Here is a 17,144-nt window from a genome sequence, read left to right as displayed (position 1 = left end):
TAAAAACTCACTTTTTTAACAACTAAAAGATCCATTCTTAAACAATGAACACAGTCTCTGTGTGGCAGCCAGGTGTGACTGACTGAATTTATTCTGTAAATCGTGTAGGGTTCCTCAACCATGTATTTTTGACATAATTAGTATAAGCTCCATAATCCATGAGGATAAGCCATTAATCTACAGGCAAGTGAGGACAGATCAAGTCAGCCGAGATAAAGGATGTGCATTTACAAAACTCAGCCCCTAACAGCAAGGATAAGCACATAACCTACATAAAACTATTGTTATGTGCTTGAAAAGAAGATAAATACATGAAACCTTGCAAGGACTTTGGAAAAAAACACTGCATTTTTGATGATCAGTGCTTCACTATTATCTCCTTTAATCCCCAGGAGCTGTGCCGCCAGCGTATGGCAATCAGGACGTCGGAGCGTGTTGAGCGACCGGAGACCCTGCGCCACTCACGGCTCAACAGCGTCTCGTCCCAGTTTAGCGATGGCCCCGCAGCCAGCCCATCGACCCGCAGCAGCACCTCCTCCTGGTGCGAAGAGCCAGTGCCATCCAACATGGACATCTCCACTGGTCACATGATACTGGTAAGGAATGTGCTTTGACTCCAAAGACAATGTGAGCAATGATGCATGTGGTGGGAAAAGTAGCGAGTGAGGAAGTTGGTTGAAGTGTGGTTTGTTGTCAAGCCCTCAGACATGTGTTGTGGGTCTTAGCATGAGATTTTACAACTATGATTCCCAACCAGGGGTACTCACACCCCAAGAGGTATTTATGTTGCCATGGGCTATGTGGATTGTGGATTTGCTAAATTAATTTAAAAATATATATAAATTTGATTTGATTGAACTAATTAATGCAATTAAGAGTGTGTGAAAATAATTTAAAAAGAAAAGCTGAAACAGTTTGCTAAAGGTAATAGATAAACAGTTAAGATACGTAGCTAAAAGCAATGGAAAAAAAGGTTGAATAGTCAGTTAGACGTAATGGATATAAGGTCAAAATAGCCAAAAGTAATGCATACACGGGTGAACTAGTTTGCTAAAAGCAATTGGGGAAAAAAAGGTTGAATAGTCAGCTTAAAGTGATGGATAATACTTGGCTACAAGTTATTGATAAATGGTGAAATAAAAAGCTAAAAGTAATGGATAAATGGTTGAAATAACATTAACCCGTCTGTTACTCCAAGTGGTGTAGTACAAATGCGTGTACAAAGTACTTGACTGACTGAACCAACCTAAACACTGACAGTTCAACTTTATGTAAACATATTGTAATGATAAACTGCTTTAACAACATCCACTTTAAAGTCAATTAAAATGAACACATTAGGAACATGACAGGTGATGTCAATGTAGGGATACTTGAGATCATCTGTAAGGACCTTTGGTACGTCACAGATGTACAGGAATAGGCTATTGAGATGTTTCATGTGAGCATACATTATAGTGTTTGCTTTTAAAACTCCCTGTGCCTATGAATATACTAGACCCTGTGCTGAAAACCAACACCTTGATTTCTCTCTGTTTATCTGTTTGGATGTTTTTCATCCCTCTCTCACCACATTCCCTTCAGAACCCTGTTATGTTTTTTCCCCATCACTCTTCCTGCTGTTTCCTCCCTCTTGCTTTATCTCAGGACTGTTTTGTCAATTTTCTCCTTTTTGGAGTCCTTTTCTCTCTTTATCATTCTGTCCTGTGTCTCTCCTCTGTGTCATTTTCATCTTTTACCCCCTTCGTCTCTCTTCCTGCTGCAGCAAAATAAGGAAGACATTGTTTTGCATGATGAGAGCAAAACAAAACTGAAATATCATTATTATCATTTGGATGTTTTAGAGTTTTAGAGTTTTTCTTTTTTTTTTTTTTTTTTGAAAAAGCTTTTGGTTGCCAACGCTTCCACAAACACACAATGGATTGTTTTAATTTTGCACAACTTTCGCTTCATTCATTTGAGACAAGCTTGATAAAAGAGATGGATAGATGCCTTGCAGTGTTTCCATTAATGGAGAGAGCATTCATCACACTGCATGTCTAGCATTTATATTGGGAGGCTATAATGAATGAGAGTGAATCTGAGTAATGCCTTGTATTTGTGGTAATAGATGGGTTTTGTTGCACTCGTCAAGGCTTGTTTGTGAAGCTTCTTTTGAAAACATTGACAATAGAAAAGCATTTAGCCCTGCAATAACAAAAGAAACACTGTGAATCATTTCTAGGAGCTGTTATTATTAGCCCTAGTTTTTTCAACTCAGGCATTGCAATGTAGAAAGGTAAAACACTCAGGGACCTTTACCTCTCTTTCATGCCATGATTGACAGGGAGATGTCCTATAGGGGTTCTTCTTTAAACATTCTTTAAAATTCCACCGCCATCTCACATGAAACCATGTGTGAGATTGCCTTGTTATCACTGATCTCAGACCTATATTTTCCCATCTCAGCTCTCCTCTCTTCTCATCTCCCCTCTCTCACTCTTTGGAGCTCACACCGTGTAGAGAAGGATGATGATGAATACCCGGCTTTCCAAAGCACATATGCTGGAGGTCCTTTTTTTGAGGCCCGATCTCACACACACACACACACACACACACACACACACACACACACACACACACACACACACACACACACACACACACACATATATAACCACTATGAACTACGATGTTGCACCCCATCATTCGGCCCCCCTCAAGACTTAAAAAGTCTTGCATAGCGACTTCACTTCAAAAGTGAAATTGGATGCCTCTGTGTGCTGAGTCATCAGGGCATCACACCTCTGCTATCTTACATTTTCTATCTTCTCTCTTTTGCCTTTTTCAGCTGCAGTATGGTGCATGCAAATGTTACCTACTTACAATTATTAAAAACCTCAAACATGATTACCAGATGTAACATGGAAGCATGAGATGTGGCTGTATTTTTGTGTTTATTGCTGCAGTCCTTTCAGCACCATGGACAGCACTTTACACTCAGTAAACCTGTTTTTCCCTGACAAGCATGTGAAACAAAAAACCCTCTGTCCATCTAGCTCTCATACTGTCCAGAAAAAGGGTCAAAATGTTGATGCAGTTGTGGTTGCTGTAGTGTTCCCTTTGCTTAATCACCTCTCTAAAAGAGAAAAAATCAATAATTGTGTCGCTTAAGACTCTTGTATTTTTTTTAAAATGATAAATTATTTGCTCGAAAGGAAAGTAAAATAGCCACTGACTCATGCAACATGTTCTGCCCTCAGTGGCTTTTACTCTTACAATTTTAAATTAAGTTTATCAGCAAAAGAACAATTTGCTGTCCCATTAAAAGCATAAAAATGTGTTCTTTTTATTTAGCTATTATTAGCTAGCACACTAAAACATATATATATATTAATACCGTTTTCTTCACCTCTCACTGCTGTTTATCATATCATAAAGCTCCCTGTACAAACTGTTACCAGTATTGTTCATTATAATTTGACAGCAGAGCTTGACAGTGATGTGTTACCTGTTGTGTCTGGCTCCCCTGGTTGTCCCTTCATCCTGATTTCACCCAGCACCCTCTGCTGCCGAGGAGACTGCTTAGGAAGGATTAGACATTGTTTCCCTGACATCCCGGCCTCCCATCCCAACCCTCTGATTGGCAGACATAATCCCCCCATTCACTAAACCTTCGTTACCCTGTCTCTGGAATACGCCAAGGTCCACTGCCTCCCCCTAGGAACCGGAGGGCTTGATAAGGGCCTGCTGGCTGCATTGCATTAAGCTGCTAAAATATGAATTTGGAATGCAATCGATTCAGGGCATCGTTTGAATAGAATGGGAGGCAATTCAGAGTGGATTTATCAAGTACATGGAGATGTAATATTGGTAGGGGAGGTGGGATGCTGTCAGGCTGGCAAGCCGAGAGTACTTGTGCAGGGTGACAAGAGCATAGTGGTGACAGGCTCTGTCAAGTGGCCATAATGGCATGCTGTCATTTTCCTGGGAAGACAGCACTGTGTTTGCGTAGGTGATGCACAACAGCACACATGCAAATAAATATACGTGTGTTGGCCGCTATTAGAATTGACATTAACTTGATTTTTTTCAGAATTGGGTTTTTTGCACGCATAACATTAAAAGTTCAAACAGGGATGGATCAAAGTATAACAGCAGACATCTACAGTAATATTTCAGTAATATCCCTTTATGTCATTAATGGTTCAGATAGAACACACTGTTTCTGTTGTGTTCTCTCATAATGCAGCTGCGAGAGTTGCTTTTTCAGTTCTCAGTGTTGCCTTTAAGACCTTAAGTCTTAAGTGTCACCTTCGGTACCGTATCGAACAATAAACTTTGATTTCCATTGTCTGTAGGATTTGTAATGTTCTTATAAGTCACCTAATAGCCTTTGCATTTATGTAGGAGATGTCTGAATTCATAAGCCATCAAAAGGTAATTGCCCATTATGTGTTGGACAAGCTTATTTGTGATTGTCATCTATGTAGGAATTGTATATATCCTGCAAAGACTTGGATTTCCCATTTGACAGACAGGAGTGAATACGTGAGATGTAACAATGGAGTGTCACCTCTCTGCCCAGCCTACCTATACTGCCTTGAATATGGGATAAAAACCCAGCACATCTGGGTATCACTTTCATTGTATTAGCCAGCTGATCCCTGACATCAGTTTATGAGTCTGTAATCTTCTGCCTCACACAATAGCAGACTAAACCATTTAACCCCATTGGGAGGGAAGCCATGATACAGGAGAGGAAGTGAAACACGGCGCTGCGCTACAAAAGATCGTCTTGCCAGCTATAGCCTCTAAGCTCCCTAAGACACACACACACACACACACACACACAACGCACACAAACAGAGGGCCTCCGCCCCTCCCCCTTCTCTTTTTCCATCTTTGTCTCTCTAGTGAATTCAATTTTGTCTTCTCTGAGCGACGGCTTAAAAGCAGACAATCTTATCAGTGGCTGTGCAAGCAGTGAGGGACGTGATTGAAACACCCCTGAAGTATTTTCTAATGCAGACCAACCTTTCAGGAGTCTTAATTGTGCATGATGTTTTCTCTCTCGGTCAAAAACACAACGCAAAACGCACAAAGACACAAACATTAGCAAATCTTCCCCACCTAGATCTTCTGCAGCCTCCTCCTCACCCAGTTGTTACGCTATACAGCAGCTTATAGGACAATAATGCTCCATGACACCTGATCATAGCTTTAATGTTAAGGGTTTAGTGTTTTGCTCCACTTTATTTATTGGTTGGCTCATGGTGAAGAAAATACAATGCAATGCTGTGGTGAAGATAATATGTGTCTCATTTAATTTATCCAAATTTGCTGCAAAAACAAACACAAAATGTCTTTTTACAGCCACATTTTGAGATAAATTCAGTTTTGCATGGTTCTGGCTTGGTGTTTCAAATGGGGGCTAAGGTGGTGTTTGTTTTCCTCTAGTCATACATGGAGGACCACTTGAAGAACAAGAACCGTCTGGAGCGTGAGTGGGAGGCCCTGTGCTCCTACCAGGCAGAGCCCGGCGCCTGCAGTGTCGGGCAGGGCGAGCAGAGCTCCAAGAAGAACCGCTCAGATGCCGTGGTCGTATGTGAGTCCATTCAGTTTTTTGTTTTGTTTTTTGCTGTGAGAATGTCCCTACCATGTACAAGGAGCTCCATCCCTGTTGATGTGTTTGTGAACAGATGCTTCAAATAAGCGGTTGTTGTCTTGAAATGAGAAATATTTGTGTTTACTTCTGTATGAAATGTAGACTGCAAATTTTGAGTGGTAAATCTGCTGGCATTATTATTGTAACTGCATTGAGAATGGAAAGCTTTACAGGCATAGCAACAGTAACTAGGGAGGTGAGGCTTAGCAAACAGTCAATTGCTTTATCTTTTTTTAGTCACAACCTTTTTTCCTCAAAATTTCCTCAATCAGCTCTTTATACATCCATGAATCAGCCTCATATGAGTAATGGGGATCTACAAGAAAATAGCATTTTCTGCCAAAGGTCTCACCAAAGGGGGCATGGCAGGACCTCGATACTGTGGCTCCACTGCCCAATCACTATTGCGCAGACTCTGGCTCCAAGATTTCAAGATGGCGGTGCACATATCTGGGATATTTTTGCTTTACTTTTGTACAGTTGGAGGAAGTGGAAGATCTTTTTTACAGTCCACATACAGAGTTTTTGACTCTTAAACTCATATTAATTATCATAAGTAATGCCTAAAAATTTCTGCTTATTCAGTCAAGAACTTGAGAAAAACATTTGAAACCAAGTTTTCAGGGGCATTAATTTAAAGCAGATGTGTTTAGGAGGACTACCGGATTTAAGTTCACTGGAAACAGATTATCTGAATCTTTTAACAGTTTCACTTGTTTAGAAAAAAAGAGGATTTTAAGGCTCACAGCTTACAGACTTCTTAAGATATTTTATTATTATTTCACTTGGAACATTCCTTACTGAAGGTGAAGCAATTCAGGACTTCAGAACAGTGTGTGTGTATGATGAAAGTCTGGTGAAATTACAGTCCCTGCAGCCTTTTTTACTTACATGTTTCTCTGTTGCTACTTAAAATGATGTTGTTATTGTGTGGGGATGAAACAGTGGAAACATATGTTGATGAATTGCGCGTCTCTATTACAGATGATCATTCCAGGATCACCTTGAAAGCAGAGAATAACCACGGCAACTCAGATTACATCAATGCAAGTCCCATAGTGAGTATTGCTTATTCATTATAGCTCTATGTTGTGGATAATGTCTGTGTCTCCAAGGCCTTTTTTTTACCAGAAGTACCTGTTGTGGTTGGATTTTTTTTTAAAGATAAAAGAAGTTTCAAAGGACTTGTCATCGATCCAAGTGCATTGATCTTTTTTAAAACTTTGTTCTTCATGTTGAGAGCCTCAATGGATTTGGTGTGTCTTGTTGAATCACACTGTGACTTTCACTGCTTTCAAAATGGCTGCTCCCTGAAGATACCCCTTTTTTTCAAGAATTATACATTATTTTTGACTAAACAAATGCACCCCCCCACCCACAAATCCAGAAAGAACTCAGTGTTGGAGAGGTTTTTTTTCCCAAAAAACATTGCCAGTCATGATTTCCCCTGAGGCTGCTGAAAAGGGATTCCATCAAAGGGAACAGGAATCTATGCATTTCAAATATAGTGCCAAAAATTTCTGAGGAGATAGATGACGGGGGCAAGCACAGCTGCACTAAAAGCCTATTACTCTTCAGAAACAAACATGTATTCCTCCATGTTTTCTAATGGCATATTCATAGAGGTTTTTTAGCTTATTAACATTGCCACATTTGCCTTCTTATAGAATATTATAATAAAGTTAATCAATCAGGGAAAGAAGTTGGCAAAAAATCTGATTGCTGGATCAGAAAAAGGCTATAAAGTTAACTCATCCAAGACTGTTTTGGTGCAGTTGAAAAAGAAAAGTATCTCGAAAGACAAACGGATGTTGAAGATGGTTGAAGTAATGGCAGATGCACTGGTGTGTGGATAAAAGGACAGTAATTACACCACAAAAGGGACCCCTGGCTGAGCCCAGCAAAACTGTGATAATTATGTCTGTCAATGCAGCTTCTTCCTCCTCATTAGCTTCAGGGGCAGTGACCTACGAGTAAATAATCTGTCGCTTCTTTCTGGGAATCAGGGGTCAGAGAGGCAAAGGAAAGGAGCGATCTGAGCTCCCTGCAAAGCAGAGGGTGACATGCACAAAGGAAAAGGCTTGGATAGTGATTAATGCTTGACCACAAATGATGCAAGCACTCCCAGATGTACGGCATCATTAGCAGGAGGAATGTTTAGAAGGAATGTGCAGTGACACAAAATGTGGTCAAAGCCTGGTTGTCTTTGTCTTATCTGTCCGTTTTCACAAAGTCAAAACCTGTGAGGTTTCTTTTCCATTTCACCACCTGTTCTCCATGCTTTTTTTTCCAACTTTCTCTCTATCTTACATAAACGCAGAATCAAGGCACAGCAGCAAGGTGTTGAAAGTTGAAACGTTTCCCCAGGAACAGATATTTGTGCAAGCTATTTCAGTGCAAGCTATTTTACTTCAAACCAAAGAGCACTTCTTTGCTTTTTTGTTGTAGTCTATCTTCTTCCCACAATGGCAATGGGAGGACAGCTGAAATGCAGGACAGCTCTTTCATGTTTGCGCTTTAGTATTCATGCAGGGAAGTCAACACACAGCTACAGCATGTCTGTGTCCTTGAGATTGGCTAAACGGAGTGGCAGCACTAGCATCCGGCACCACCTTTCATTTCGGTGGGGGAGATTCTTTTTATTTTTATTTTTATTTATTTTTTACAAATCCATGAGAGGAATTTTAACCAGGAAGCATGAAAAGAAAATTGAACATTACGAACATTATACCTAATTGAAGTAGAATAATTGGTAATGAACATAATGTGTCCTGCGTTTATGTGTCCTTTTCGTGAAATTTCTTCTATAGAAAGGCAGACAAATTTTCACATTTCATGCAGCCCTTGTGTATTTAAAGAACATTGTAAGTCACTCATGTTTCACTTCTGCCCCCTCTAATACCCACAGTAAATAATAACATCCTGCCTTACATCTCATAGACACTTGATTCAAATATTGTGTCTATAAATCATTAAAAAAAACATAGATATGATCAAATCTGTACCTGTGGAAATCTGCACCATTTCAGAATTTCACTGCTAAATGCTCAAAAACAAAACCTCCACAATAAAACAATTTACAGTACAGTACTCCTGAACACTTTAAGAACACCAACAATAGTCTGAGAGCCCAACTTCTTAAATCCAGCGTGGAAGAAGATTAAAAAGGTAAAACCAATTTGACATTTTTAATCCACCATAATGAAATAAAATGAAATTACAAACAGACATAAAGACCGGAACAGACACAATATTGGAATAAAGTTGTATGTTCGGTTTTATCAGCTGTTCAGAGCATTAAGAATCAATCCTGTTGTTGAGGTTATTGAACATGAGGAGAAACAAATCTTTATGGCGATATTAAAGCCATGAAGAAATGGTACAATAATTATTTTCCTTTAAGTAATGTCCATGAGCTTGACAATTCAGTCAAAGAGACATACAAAGAAATTAAATGGGAAACTAGATGTTTACCTTTTGAGCTCATGTTTCAGTGTCCTTGACAAGTTGTTCTTCAGCAAAAAAACAACAACTTTAAACAGCAGTTGAGTACTTTACTTACTACATTTTGCTCATATTAGACTATCTTTGGTAGGTCTACTATAAATAATATTAAATGTATCTCTATACTTACAAAAATGCAGCACTGTTTGGGTGTGTCGTCTATCATTATAATGCCAACTATACATCAAAAATGCATTGATATATACCCATTCATTTATTTTCCTGCAAAATATGTCAACATCTTTCTACTGATGCATCTCGCACTCGAGGGTGTGCATAAAAATTCCATTCAATATAAATGTGATCATTGATTTTGGGGGGCGAGCCAGCCAACACCTACTCAATCAAGTCTCAATCACATCCCTCAAATCAAGTCCCCCATGTCATTATGTCCCACCTGAACACTCATCTCTTTCACATCAACAGCCTGCAGGCTTTAAAGTCCCACCACTCTATCATGTTTCATGCAGAAACACGTCAAAGCACGACAGAAATTGAGACATTTCTTGATGTCTTTAGTATGATGACATTATAGAGAAGCCTGTACATGACTTAACTAAATCAGAAGTAAAAACATTCCTGAATGATGACATAATAAAGTAACTGAAGGTAATAAAATTGAAAGTTTATGTTGAATAGTCAAAGGGTTGGAAGTGTTAAGTGGAACTTTAATCAGATAGAAAGCAGGATTTCAGTCTTTTTATGGAAACATGATGTTTGAAAAGACTGATCTTTAAAATGTTTTCACAAAAACAAGATCAACTGAAAGGCATACAAGTCTTTTACCCAGACTGTATGGTTTCAACCGCCAGTCCCTGCTCAAACACTCTGCTCCCTCTCTTCCAGATGGACCATGACCCTCGCAACCCTACTTACATTGCCTCGCAGGGCCCACTTTTTTCCACCGTGGCGGACTTCTGGCAGGTAAAACTCATCTTCATTCATGCTGGTTTTTCATCTTTTACTGTTTTGGTTCTGTAAAGATGAGGGTTTGGAAGAACCACAACAGAGATGGTTTTGTGTGACATACCAGTTCATGTGTGATTGTCTGATGTGTTCTTCTTGGTCCAAGAGTGTCTCGATTACTATTTATTTAGTGGTGAAGCAATGGTTGAATTTCTCAAAGTGGGATCAATGAAATAATATAGCCCCAGTTTGTGCCTCTCATGTGCTACCATTACATTCAAGTTCCTTTCTATCGCGAAAAACCCAGAAGGTTGTTTAACATCACTTACAGCTGTTCTGAAAAATCTGAATCCTCATAAGACATTGTCTTATTGTATTTTCTGTATCTTCTAATCCACGTAACCAGAAATAGCATATTTGTCACAAGCAAATTATTAACCCTGATCATCTGATTACTGCAAGTTGCGTCAAAAATGGCACTGCTTCGCTGAGTCAAAACTCAGAGACATGATACACATATTTTTTAGAATCAGTGTGACTCACACTTTCAGAGGATATCATTATATCCAATGTCCATGGCAAACAAACTTCTATAAATGCATTTGGTATTCATAAAAAAGACGCTCCTCATAACTCCATCACATTTTCACAAGTTTTCTTCAGTATCAAAGTAATCCAGTGATACTTGTCTGTACATCTATGGCTACATTACAAACAGGTAATGCTAATAGCTAATTCAGTATACTTATCATGGTGCCTATTTGCCAAAATGTAAACAAATGTAGGCAAAAACAAAAATACAGGGCTCAAGTTCCCAGGGCTCACTGAATCCATGGCAACATTATCCTATTTACATCCCAAGTTCCCAAACTTGAAGGCTGATTACTAGCCTGACATCGCCTGACAGTTAGTCTGGAAGCTAGCAGTTCATTTTTGATTTCCAAGGGGCGTTATCAACAGCCAGAGACCAAAATGCCTTTGGACGCAACCTGGCGCAAGGGTGCACAAGCCGAAAATGACGTCATCATATTTTGCGAAAAGTGGGGAGGGTCCACAAGTTGTCAGTTATCATATTAAACCCGCCCAATATGATTTAAACGGCTGTGATTGACCCAACCAGGGCAAGCTTGGCTGGAAATCTGTCTGAATGGGAGAGGAACCAGATGTATGTGCCAGAGCAAATAAAACATGAGCTCACATATTTGTCTGGTCCCAGGTTATGATTATCCTTCAAATAGAGGTAAGATAAAGAATAATAGTTTATTTTTTGGAAAACTGACATGACAGACCACCAACTGGTGCTTCTACTGTTCTTACTTACTTTACTTATCAATAAAACAATGTCACTAGCCGAATATGTAATAGAAACCTAGTCGTCGTCCCCACCCCCGGGAAGTCTGAAATTTATTTATTTATTTGTAATAATGCTGATGTTTGTTCATATTTGCATTTTCCTCCATGCTATTTGCATTCCTATCCTTATCCATACATGTCAGACAAACCTGCCATTAATCACCAGATATAGGCTATTGTAAAACATGTTGTCTTGTGAGAATGTATGCCTTAAATGATGCATGGTTGCCAAATGGCGTTCTCATGTGTTAATCGGACAGCGCTGTCGTAATTAGTGGGCCCATCACCTCCATATGGTGAAGAAACTCTGCTCGTCGTGACCAGGATGTAGAAGTTTGAAGCATAAATCCTGGCAGACCAGCTGGCCGTGCACTCTGCGTCTTGTAGTGAATGGATACTCGTTTGGAATCATTATGATAGTGCTGACTTTGTGTTAGGTTAGACGTTGGCCCCCTTTTGTGACCGGGGGAGGGTGGTAACGCCAAGTTTAGTCTGGTGTGGTTTTGTTTTGTTCTGCACACCAAAAGTAATGTAGTTTTTGTTGTAAATTCGCTTTTTAAACACAAAACACAAACATGCTTACAAGCACTGTCCTCACATGGTGTTTAAATTGATAAAAAAGAGTAAAGAAAAAGAGTCAGTAACTATTATCTAAAAAGTGTACCTTAATTGACAACATCAGCTCAAATAGAAATAAAAGCTGCCCTGTTTCCGGTATTTAATTTGTAAATTTTAAAGTGCCTCAAATGAAGCAGTTGATAATTATCTCTTAGTCAATTAGGTTATTTGTTTGTCTGCCAATTTTTTTCTGTGCCAGGTGAATAAATACATTCCATTATCTAATAAAAATTGGCTATTTAGCCATGAACTCAACACTAAATTTTTTCCAATTAAGCAGAAAATGATGGAAAATTAGACACAGATTGACTGACACAATGAACATAAGTTCTGTGTCTGTAAATAAGAAGTAGCCATTCATTATTCAGTATCGTAAATCTTGAGTTGTGGCAGGATAAAAAAAACACACTCTTTCCTCAAGTAAACAAACAGGGGAAACACTGGCACTCTCATGCAAATGGACCATGCAGGAGGCAAATCTTTTTGCTCTGTCCTATCTAATCCACACCAGCCTCAGGCAGCGCTCTGAAAGGCACTCTGCTCTAATCCTCCACTCCTCATTCCTCCATCCCTTCATCCTTCACTCCCCCATCCACCTCCCCTCCCTCCCTCCCTTCCTGGCTATTACCTTAGCTCTGCTGGGCCTTGCTTTCCTACTCATTTCTTCTCAGAATTCAATGCAACAAAAGCCAATGAGTTCACAGAGCAGCAACTTTGGTCATTTTAAGTTGTTTTTTTTGTATCTATAAAAATGATGCATAGTAGGTGTATGTTTTTTGGAGCCTAGAAATTTTATCAGCACAAAGCACTTTACTAGCTGAAGATGGAAAATATACCTTTTCCTCACGACCTACAAATATTTGCCAAACCTTACAAGACTAAATGGATAATATTCCCCCACATTATCACCTTGCCTAATCTCATCACATCCTGGCACAGTTGGCACAGTTGCCGTGTAATGTGTCCACTGGGCTGGATCACAGAAGCTTGTGATTAGTGTATAGTCAAGGCCATTGTGTTTTTATAGCAATCATAAAAGACGTGTTTCCTCCTCATTTTCTTAATGGCTGCCATGGGCCTGTATTTTTTTCCCAAGGACACATTAGATTGTGATAAGATGAAATGGAGCAGCAGCTCAGTAGATGTTGTGATCTCACTCAGACGACTGACAAACCTCCTGCTGTTTGACTCAGCATTTATCATTTGTCGCACGTGGAGAGGTGACATTTATTCATACTTCCTGAACCAAGATTAAGAAATCAATTTAGCTCTAATTCAAGGGTGTTATGTAATGCTAATGTGCAATATGCTGCTCCTAGTGGCACAATTCAGCTCCATATTACTGCTACAGTAATGTCATACAGATGATTATGAAAGGTTTGTTGTGTTTGGATGTGTTTGAGGGATGTCTGACGTTGTCTTCGTCTGGTGTGTAGATGGTGTGGGAGAGTGGCTGCGTCGTCGTCGTCATGCTGACCCCGCTTTCTGAAAATGGAGTGAAGCAGTGTCATCCTTACTGGCCTGACGAAGGCTCTGATGTCTACCACATCTACGAGGTACGTCAGTGAAAGATTAAGCACAAGTTACAAACAGACTCTACTGTGAACAGTTTACACCAAAACTACTTCCTACCAAATAAAATAGTCCCTATAAAAGCTGGTGAGTAGTAAGGACAGTGCCGTAAGTTAATGAATTTATATCATATATAGCTCTTTTGAAGAGCAAAATGTCTTAGGAAGATTGAAACACCATAAAATAGAGATAAATAAGACTAACTAAATTATACAAAAATGTGTTGCTTTGCGCAGCACAAATATCCCAAAACTTTAGTATGACTCTCAAAAAAGAAATCTCTGAATCTTTGTATTAATGCTGGTCTTTAAACAGTCCATTTCAGTCCAGTCCAAGACTCCACCAACTTCTATTGCACTCGTATGAGAGCCCACCTTCCCACTTTAAACTGGCCAATCAGGTGAGGAGTCTAGAATGGAGACCCAAAAAAGGTATAATAACATACAGTGGTGGTGTTGTACTATTGATATGTATTTCAAATATTCTTCCCGGTAAATGAGTAACACCAGTGCACCACTGCAAACTACAACCTCAATAATACATATATAAGTTAAATTAAGATCTCTCTGACAGTGTCATTCAAAACTGAACATTATTATTATTAATTTTGTAAAAGTCTAATTTATGGCTGAGCTGTTGTATTGAATTGCATTACATTTTACTGTTGCCACTGCTCATAACAACAATGCCTCTGGTCTTTGTTCAACACTGCACCATAAAGACATTCACAAGTTATTATTAAAATTATTGTTACATTCTTTGGTATCTAACTTAATTACACCTCATTTCACCGCACAAAGCTACCCCTAATACAAATTCTGAAAAGAACAGTTATCACTTTGATTACTGTGTAAACCTTTTTAACAAATGAACTAATTTTAATGACAGCTGGAATCATTTATCTTCAATAAAGGTACACATAAACTGAAAATCCTGTAAGAGAAAATGTCTGCCTTCTTCCTCACAGTTTCTTTCTAAAGAAAAATACTTGTGTGTCTGTGAACAGGATGAAACAACAAAATACATGGCTAGTTAGGGAAACCAAAACTATTTGCATTGCAATTAAGTCAGAAAATGTTTTTTATACTTTGGGTGAACCAACCCTTTAAAGCATGTGGGTTATGAATGCATTCCTATTTAAGATTGCTGTAGGAAGCTGTAATTAATTAACTGAATGCCATCCTTTGCATATTCTCTTTCTATATGCAGGTCAACTTGGTGTCGGAGCACATCTGGTGCGAGGACTTCCTGGTGCGGAGCTTCTACCTGAAGAACCTGCAGACAAACGAGACACGCACCGTCACGCAGTTCCACTTCCTGTCCTGGATGGACCGCGGGATCCCCAACTCGGCCAGGACCCTTTTAGACTTCCGCAGGTAGAGTGAAGATCCTGCTGCTTGGAGCTCAGCAGATTTCAGACAGATTTCCACCTTTACAACTGGCCTTTATCCTGAGCTTGTTCTTAATCATCTTCCCTTATATTCTGTATTCTGTCAGCGCCTTTCTGGTCCGTCTCCCTTTTGCCCCTCTGCCTTTTGGTGTCCTAGAGAACGGTTGTTCTAATAAGGACTGTGTTTCTGTACTATCCCTTTCATCCTGGGCCTATTTCCCTCACCTCCCTTCGGTACATGTGATGCAGCAAATTAACAGCCCCACACTGCCTGGCTTGGCTTGGGAAGAAAAGAAAAGAAGAGGAAGAAAAAAACTAATTCACACACCCAATTAAATGAGAGCTGTCTCACTAAAAACATGGGAGAGGGAGAAAGCTAGTGACTGAATAACCTCACTCTGTTCTCCATATAATGTGTTCTGGCAGAAGAGCAGCAATAGCTCCTCTGGGAGAACCCAGAGGGATAGGAAAATCCCTCCAAATGAGAAAAGATGCATCTGATTTGTGGATGGAAGTCTTTCCCTCTGGTTTGTAATGCAGATGAGAGCCAAAAAAAGGAGGATGTGCAGTGAGTCGGTGCTATTTTTTATTTTTTTTTTTTTTTTAATTAAACCGGCTGTACCTTGCAGTCAGTTACATTTATTTATGATATTGGTGTGCAGGTTTGAGCTGTGTTGCTGTCAATGTCTCCCTTACGACTAGATTACCTTGATGCATCTCCATTAATGCTGCTATAGGTTATTGGGAATATAAACTCTCTGATTGTGTGATTCAGAGGTCTCATATCCACGAGATGTACGGTACACTTACGGTTTTCACGGTTTCGGCCAACTTGGTATTTTGCGGTTGCCAGTGTCATTTTTGTGATGTTGCAGCTAGTAATATGAGCCCAGTTGCATAGTCACAAAAGTGATCATTGGAAACTGTGTCTTCTCAGCCAGGCCTGTGCACAAACTGTCTTTCTCTCACTCCCGACTCTCTGTCTCCCCTCTCCTCCTCTCCCTGCTCCTTCCTCTGGCTTGCATGGGAACTCCTACCACCAATTATCTCTGTATGCTCTTTAACTGAGGACATATTCAGATTTTTGTATGTATATCTTTTACATTGTAGGTATATATATATATACACATACCTACAATGTAAAAGATATACATTTGATGTAATGTCATTTTGATGTACAAACAAAAAATGAATGCAATATACACAAAAGATACCCAAAAGAAAACATTCCTTCTGCAAAATAGGCAGTGGATTGCTTAAAATATAAGCAGCTTTATAACATTTTAATATTTAGATATGTTCAATGCATATATTTAAATGATGAAGCCAAGCTCAAAGCTCATAATGACATAAAAAAAGGGCACACCTGTGCTTTGGACAAGTACACGTGGGAAATGCAGTTCACGGTTGTAGTTCTTAATGTCCAAATGCATAGAAACCTTCACAAATACAACATACGATTACAAAAACTGAGGTTAAATCAACAGAGAAACAATGAAAATGGAAATGGAAATACATACCAGAGTTAAATCTTACATAAACGAGCAGTATTTGATATACCACATTTTTATAGATCATATACTAATACATACTAATAATCTATAATAATAATAATCTAATCTATAAGTAGTAGTGATTTTGAAAAGTAACATAAAACGCCAGATAACTAGAGATATGATGAGGCATCCAGACATTTATTTGTAATTTTTTCGCCGAAAGGTAAAAAACGAGGGAAATGGAAAGATGCGGAAGCTCTCTGTGTAGTCAGTTTCCATGGCAACAGTGGGGTGTGAAAAGGCTTGTTGGCCTTCACCGTGCCTGTGGTGTATAACATTCATAATTGGCTGGGGTTAATGCGTCGGCGGTCGGCAATCACAACATCACACCACCACATCCATCACCCACATGTCGCAAAAATGCTGTTTGAAATGATGCTCAATTTATTCACGTGGTGCGAGACTGATTCATTTCTCCATCCTCAAATTAAAGTGATTGATTGACAGGAGGGTGCATCTCTCAGGGTTCTGTTTGCGCTTTTGATCGTTGCTGTCATTAATTTCATCCAGACCACAGAAGCACAGAAGTCCCTTATGAGTCAAACTTGCTTTAATTATTGTTATTATTCAGCACAAATAATCAACCTTGTTTTCAGTG

General features: G+C 39.3%; 1 protein-coding gene across 1 annotated transcript in view; it reads left to right on the top strand.

Annotated features, from left to right (window-relative positions):
• Positions 1–17,144, top strand: part of ptprn2 (protein tyrosine phosphatase receptor type N2) — a 126,533-nt gene that overhangs the window by 102,168 nt on the left and 7,221 nt on the right. The window contains exons 13-18 of the mRNA XM_039790534.1: positions 393–596; positions 5,440–5,587; positions 6,632–6,705; positions 9,998–10,075; positions 13,465–13,584; positions 14,810–14,976. Of these exons, the coding sequence (XP_039646468.1) occupies positions 393–596; positions 5,440–5,587; positions 6,632–6,705; positions 9,998–10,075; positions 13,465–13,584; positions 14,810–14,976 (791 nt within the window). The remainder of the gene's footprint in view (positions 1–392; positions 597–5,439; positions 5,588–6,631; positions 6,706–9,997; positions 10,076–13,464; positions 13,585–14,809; positions 14,977–17,144) is intronic.

The sequence above is a fragment of the Perca fluviatilis genome, chromosome 22, assembly GCF_010015445.1.
Source record: "Perca fluviatilis chromosome 22, GENO_Pfluv_1.0, whole genome shotgun sequence".
Lineage (NCBI taxonomy): Eukaryota > Metazoa > Chordata > Actinopteri > Perciformes > Percidae > Perca > Perca fluviatilis.
This window is presented reverse-complemented; position numbering and strand designations above follow the sequence as displayed.